Raw genomic sequence first — 7665 nt, forward strand, 5'->3', positions numbered from 1 at the left:
TGAACTCTTCCTGATTTGACTGGGGTTCAGTTGACTGACTTGTTCGTGTTGACCGTTGGTTACTTTGTTCCGCCTTTTGAGGTACTTCACGCTGTTCTTCATTTGGTACCTGGAGATGAGGCTGTGGTTCCTGAGGTTTTTGTTGAGGTGGTTCGATAAGGTGGTCGTTTGCCATTTGAAGGTGAGTCTGTGATTCGTGCGACTTCCGTTTCTTGGTGTTTGGTTTCATTATGTGAATAGTGTTTCGTCTATATAGTTTGTTTTTTGCGTTTATGACGAATGATCGTTCGGCTACTTTTTGTTCGATTTTTCCTTTAACCCAACTTTCTTTTGGATTTCGCTTTATGTATACCTCGTCTCCTATTTTTAGATCTTTCTCCTATTGTGTTCCTTTGTCGAAGTATTTTTTANCGTGCGACTTCCGTTTCTTGGTGTTTGGTTTCATTATGTGAATAGTGTTTCGTCTATATAGTTTGTTTTTTGCGTTTATGACGAATGATCGTTCGGCTACTTTTTGTTCGATTTTTCCTTTAACCCAACTTTCTTTTGGATTTCGCTTTATGTATACCTCGTCTCCTATTTTTAGATCTTTCTCCTTTTGTGTTCCTTTGTCGAAGTATTTTTTATTATATGTCCGTTGTTGTTTTATTTGATTTGGTACGTCTGGTACTACTTCTTGGTTTAGATTTGTGGCTGGAATGTCGCATCTTAGCCATCTGCAAAATAGACGTTTGGGTGGGCTGGAGCCGATTTTGTTTGGTGTATTTCACCAAATTAGTAATGCTTTGTAGAAATCCGAGTTTGTGGCTAAGGTCTTTTTCAACAGGTGTTTCGCGATCTTTACAGCTGCTTCCGCTTTCCCATTAGCTTGTTGGTGATGTGGGCTTGACGTTTGATGATTGAATTCCCATTTGTGTGCGAATTTCCTGAACCCTGAGTTCATGAAGTTGGTCCCATTATCTGTAATGACTTTGCCGGGTACACCATGTCTACTAAAATTCTTTCTGCATACGTTTATAGTAGTAGTGGTTGACAAATTATCTAACTCGTCGATTTCAAAAAAATCTGAATAGTGATCCACGGTGATTAGAAAATATTTTGTTTTATTTTTTGTCGGAAACTCGAAGACGTCCATGGAAATGATTTCGAATGGAGTGTGGGGAATCTCGGGAATTATTAGTGGTTCTCGTTGCTGTTGTCTTGCAGCTACGCTGCATATTTCGCAGGCTTGTATCATCTGTTTGATTTCGTCGGTAAACGGTTTCTCTTGCCAGTTTTAGTGTTGATTCGATGCCTAGGTGTGGTTGGTGTAGTTTGTTCAATATTTCGCGTCTCATTTGTTGTGGTACTATAAGTCGATTACCTTTAAAAACCAAATTATTGCTTGTGACTAACTCGTCTCTTACTTTCCAATATTGTTTGATGTTGTCGTTCACTTTTGACTTGTCCTCGTTCCAACCGTCTTTATTAAAATTTGCATAACGTTGTCTTTGGCTGTTGCTTGTAACTTTTTCGTTGTTGTGGTACTAATGGGTTTATCTTCGATGTCATTAATGTTGTTCAATTGCCTGAATTCTTTGTCGATTTTGTAGATTTCGACGCAGCTCTGAGAGTGACAGTCTTCTGGTGCCCGGGACAATGCGTCGGCTACATACATTTCGGCTCTTTTCTTGTATTTGATTGTAAAATTATATTTCTGTAGTTCTAGGATCATTTGTTGTAATCTTTTCGGGATTTTCAAAAGTTGCTTTTTGAATATGTTGATTAGCGGCGAGTGATCGGTTTCGATGGTTATGTTTTTTCTCCCGCATATATTTGGTGGAATCGCTTACATGCGAATAAGACAGCCAGCATCTCTTTTTCGATTTGTGCATAGTTTTGTTGCGTGGGTGTTAACGTTTTTGAAGCATATATTATGGGGTGTCCGATTTGTAGCAATGCACTGCCTAACGCAAACGACGATGCGTCGGTCTGTATAACGATTGGCTTGTTCGCGTCGTAGTATTTTAAAACTGGCGTTTCTGTTATGATGCCTTTTAACTTTGAAAATGCGGCGGCCTGTTCGTCCTCCCATACAAAATTGCTTTTCACGTGTGTCACTCGTCGTAGCGGTTCTGTTATTTCGGATAGGTTTTTTAAGAATTTGCTTAGGTATGTTATTAGCCCTAGAAACCTCAATGTTTCTTTTTTGTCTTTAGGCGTAGGCATCTGTTTTATAGCTGAAATTTTGCTTGAGTCTGGTTTTATGCCTTCACTTGTGAGTATGTGTCCGAAAAATTTAATTTCGCTTTGGCAGACCTTTACTTTGTCCCGGTTGATTTTGAGGTTTTCTTGTCGCAGACGTTTAAGTAGTTTTTCTAAGTTTTTGTTATGATCGCTTGTTGCAATTTCCTTGTTTTCACCTTTGCAAAAACACTAGGATGTCGTCGGCGATACAAACAACACCCTTTAGACCGGCTATTACTTGGTTTTGTCGCATCTGAAAAACTTCCATTGCTGGCTTTATACCGAACGGAACGCGTATGAACCTATATTTGCCATATGGAGTCCAGAACGATGTAAGTTTGCTGCTCTTTTCGTCCAGTGGCAGTTGCCAGAATCCATGTTTGGCGTCCAATATCGAAAAGATTTTCGCATCAGCTAGTTCTGCTAGAATTTCTTCTGCAGTTGGTAGCTGGTACTTTACATCTTTGATTGCTTCGTTTAGATGTTTTGGATCGATGCATATTCTTAGTTTGTTGTGTTTTTTTACTAGGACGAGATTGTTGGTCCACTGGTTAAATTCTGGTTCTTTTTTTATAACGCCCATGATTTCCATCTCATGTAATGTTGATTTCAGTTGTTCGCGCAAGGCAATCGGAATTCTTCTTCGTGGCTCGTTCGTGGGAGTAATGGTGCTGTCGATTTCGAGGGAAATGTCTCCTTTCAGTTTTCCCAGACCCTGAAATACGCCTTCATAAGCTTCGATGATTTTGTATGCTTCGGCTTCACCTGTATTTTTTTTACGTTTTTGCATACTTCGATGAGGTTTAATAACTGGCAGGGTTGCAGTGACAGTAGTGGGCAATGGTTGCTTTTTATGACGTAGAATGATAATTTGTGCTCGGAGTTTTTGCATTTGATATTTAGTTTTGTTTTACCAATGGGTATGATCTGAGGCCCTTCTACTATTTTAAGTTTTGTTTTTGTTTCTTTTATTCCGATTGAATTGCAGGTTGCTCCTGTGTCTAGCTGACATTTTGTATAATGGACCTTGTTGTTACTATTAATAACATTTAATTTTATGTATAAGCCTTTTTCATCTTTGTTTTGCTCGAATGTTAGTAGCACGAATTCTTCGTCCTCTGATTCGGATGTCTCGTTGGTGTTTCTTGCTACTTTGACCGTTTTCCCATTTTGGCTATGTTTTGTCTATTTAGATAAGCACACTTTTGCCCAGTGGCCTTTTTTGTTGCAATTCTTACACGTCGAATTTCTCGCTCTGCATTGTTGTAGGTTTTCGTGGTATTCCATACCACAATATTTGCATGTCTCGTGTCCACACGATTTTTTTCTTAATTCTTTCTTACCTTTTGTTTGGACTTTATTCACCTCTATCGGTTTTTCTTCCATACTTTTAAGCTGTTTTTCTGTTGTCTCCTTCGACCTGCATGTTTCTATAGCTTTCTCTAACATGATATTGTTGTCTAACCATAATTTTTCTCTAAGGTCGTGGTCCTTTATTGAGCAGATGATTTTATCGATCAAGAGGTCATTTTGTAGTTGACCGTACTGCGCCTTTTTGATGAGCCCTCTCAGTCTGTTGAAGTATTCGTCGTATGATTCATCTTGGTCTTGTTTGGCCATGTTAAATATGGCTCTAATATAGCGTTTGTTGATTGTCGGTGTTAGGTGTTTCTCAATTTCGTTCAGTAGCGAGCTCGCTTTTGATGTAGCGGCTTCTGGTATGGGCAATTTAACGTATCGTTTGAAGACTTCGTCTCCTTGTGCTGTTAGTGGGATAGCTTTTTTTGCTTCCTCGTGTTGGTGTACTAGCCCTGTTGCAGTAAGATAGTTTTGCCACTGTTGTTTAAAGTATCTGAGGAGGCACGTAGTGCAGCAACTTGCTTTTTTAGGTCTCCACTTCGCTCATGTTGAATTTGTCTTGTACGCAGGTTTTTCCGTACCTGACACACAGCCCAAAAATTTATCAAATTTCGCTTAAACAGACTAATAAATATAGCTAAGAGACATAAAAGTGCGGTGAGGTGACAAAAACAATAGGGCGCGAAAAGGGATAAATGCCATAAGTGCAAGAATCCAATTCGCGGTGACAGCGGAAGGCTCTAGGAATCATTCCCCCGTGCCTAAAATCACCCGGACAAAATCCTCCAGAAAAAATCCCCCGTATAAAAATCTCCCCGAACAAAAATCCTCTGGATAAAATCCCCCCCAAACAATATTCCCCCGGACAAAATCACCCGCAGAATAGCCCACAATAGGGGCTCCTGCTATCCGCTGCTCCTAAAACCGCTATTAACAACGTTAAAAATAAAACAAATATTATCTGCAACAACTACGCAGATATATCGCCAGTATCAACAATAATACATCTCTCACAAAAAGATCCTGCCGGTCTAAAAAACACAAAACAAACCTTGTAATAGCTCCTGCATAGCAATATACACAAAAAGCATGAAGCAAATCTTTATTCAACAATAACAATAGAAAATTAGCATGAATAATTACGCAGAAAAATTACAATCATCAACATTAAACGGCAATTAAATTAGCAACATTTTTCAAATATGTAAGAATATCGGAATCCCCATACGACTGCACAATACGTTTCAGCCGAGCATCATAGTCGCGATACTTCTTTCTCCTCACTGGAGCTTCTACACCAGTGTCACCTAAAACAAACGTGGCTTCGCTCAGACCTTGTTCCTCCTTCAATAAATTAATGAACCTCCACAATGACACATGTGCCCCATCAGCTTTGGTGTTAAAAGCACCATGCCAACACTCCAAAGCATTTGTGGTTCTAGCCAAGTTAGTCAAAACTGTGTCATATTGATTCCATAATTTAATTGGATACGCCGCACCCTTCTGCTGACCATTTCTCGACAACTGGCCCAGCCATGTTTCCTCAAAATAAACCAAAAAGGGGTCGAGTAGTACTTCGTGCTTTTTATAGAATGAAGACTCAATCAGCTTCATGTAGGCATCACCTACATCATTCAGAGGCACAAAAGCCAATGCCAAGAGCTGTTTGACGTCACGTACATCTCGCGGCGATTTATACAAATTAACCAGTTTCTTTGATTGTATATTCTTCCAAAAACATTGACCTAGATGGAAGAAACACCCGTGAATTTGACATTTTGGGAACACCGTCAACACGGCATTTTGAAAAGCGAGCTCATAATCGCAAATCATAATTTCAGGTGCCCAAGAAGGCGCATGGCGTTTAATCACTTGCAAAAACTTCATATAAGTCGATTGGCGTTTGTCGGGCAACAAACCGTACACTAAGGGAACATTCTTACCACCAATATCACCGTGTAATGTATACAGCTGCATAAATGCCTCAGGGACAGATTTAAACGTACCATCACCGTACGACACCTGGCAAGCACTCATATATGTCAAATTTTGTTGTGTAGAAAACACTAACATGCGTTTGGTAGCCTTCGCAGAATCAAACAATAAGAATGTCTCCTCCTTTAATGTCTTTTTGAAATTCTCAGGAATTTCAAACTCAGCATTTTTTTTTTTTGGATTATGTGGAAAATTTTTATTGGCTTGACGAACACGCCTCATTGTTCGACATAAATGTTCAGCACGAGGAAATCTAGCAAGGACAGGTGACGTACATCTGCCTATGGCACGGGCCACGATGGTGGTATTTTTTTCAGCGCCTCTTATCGCCATTTTCTTTGCTCGACATTCAAAAACGACGAGTAGGTATGGACAAATGGGACGAGTAAGTGAGACTCCGCAAATGTAAGTTTATAAAGCTTTTGTATAATCGCACCGGTTAACAAAAAGCGAATGATTTATTTTCAGTAATTCCTTCCCTTAAATATGATTCGAAAAATAACATATGTACCGCTAATATATACCTAATACATATCCTAATCCTAATACATATTTAGTAATATAGCGTTAAGTATATATTAAAATAATTTTTGTACTATACATACGGTGACCATTCGTACCGATTTTGGCGGGACAGTATCGATTTTGAGAAAGTTATCAAGCTGAATATTTTTTAAAAGTCGGGACGTATAAGTGTCCCGATTGTTTATATTTGTACAGTTTAAGTCCCGATCCTCAGGGTTTAATTTATTAATTTAAAAGAGTATTCCTGTACTCTGGCCCAAAAACAACTACTCATGTAAATAAGGCAGCACTTTCGTTATCACAAAGAACATAGAATACAATAAAGGAGCCACAAACATATGAACTTTGGTTATGTTTTATTCTGTCAAACTGGTACTTTTAGTAAATTTTTTTGGGGAAGGTGTCGGCCATTTTCACTATACACAAAAGTTTTCGAACATACTTTTCTAGGGAAGAAAATGCGCGAACAAGTTTGATATATTGATTTACAGGTTTTTTAGATTATAATAAGCCATATTTCCATAAAAAGGTCATACACATTTTTTAAACATAGAAAAGTAGCCAACGCTTGCTAAAACGTATATATATTTTTGAGATCACTATTTAAGTTTTTTCTCTTTATTTTGTCTTAAATAACACTGTATTAAAAGATGTTATGTCTTTTTATTCTAAAAACAAAATTGAATCTTCGGATTCGATGCTTTAGAAGTGTCGCGATTTTGTTCCGCAGAAATCTGGTCACCGTAACTATACATATATTTGGGATGTTCACAGTTCGTTCCAAATAGTGTCTGAAAATGTAAACGTCTACATTTTAAGACGTTTTCTAACCGTAAAATCTGTGGTGTTGTTGTTTCCCATACAAAATTGGAAAACGACGCCGTCTACATTTTGTCACACTCAAAGGTATGTTTTTTACGCGTCTACATTTTGCAACCTCGCAGCAGGGTTGCATTATGGCAATACTAATCACATTTTTTTTATTTATTGGGCACGTTTTTTGTATTTGCATTTAATTTGAGCGCAATTTCTGATGAAAAGAAACAAATCAAGGAAAAGAAATAACAAATATTAGGAATTGGTAATTAAGTTAAATAATTACAATTTTTCAGAAACAAAATCGAAAGGCGATATATAAAAAATGCACGCAAAGAGGAAATGTCTGGCAACACCAGCAAAGTTTTGAGACGATTGCTAGAAAGGGGCTAGAAAGGGGTGCTCACAGTTTGATGCTAAAGATGTCTCAAAATGTAGACGTCTACATTTTCAGACACAATTTGGAACGAATTGTGAACAGCCCAATTGAGAAGCTTCTTATTGGAGTGAGATTAGTGATGGTCTGGATTGTGAGTTTCCAATACTCGGTACTTACATAACTCATCAAAATTCCGTGCCAATACCTATGTCACAATATATATTTTAGAGCTATAAGATTTTATAAATAAGCTTTTCTCTATTAAAGAATCCAGAGTTAAGAATAATTGGAGTAAGTTGTTGCTATGTTTAGGTAACACAGACGCGAGTGCAGTAAAATTCCATGTATGTATAATTGCAGTGTTC

General features: G+C 38.1%; 1 protein-coding gene across 1 annotated transcript; it reads right to left on the bottom strand.

Moving 5' to 3' along the window:
- Positions 1-766: 766 nt before the first annotated feature.
- On the bottom strand, positions 767-1237 carry LOC108380130 (uncharacterized protein K02A2.6-like). The gene has a single exon (XM_017636504.1). The coding sequence runs from the start codon at positions 1235-1237 to the stop codon at positions 767-769; it is 471 nt and encodes a 156-aa protein (XP_017491993.1).
- Positions 1238-7665: the final 6428 nt, after the last annotated feature.

Source organism: Rhagoletis zephyria, unplaced genomic scaffold (genome assembly GCF_001687245.7).
Source record: "Rhagoletis zephyria isolate East Lansing unplaced genomic scaffold, Rhagoletis_zephyria_1.1 Rzeph_scaffold_18335, whole genome shotgun sequence".
In the NCBI taxonomy this organism is placed as follows: domain Eukaryota; kingdom Metazoa; phylum Arthropoda; class Insecta; order Diptera; family Tephritidae; genus Rhagoletis; species Rhagoletis zephyria.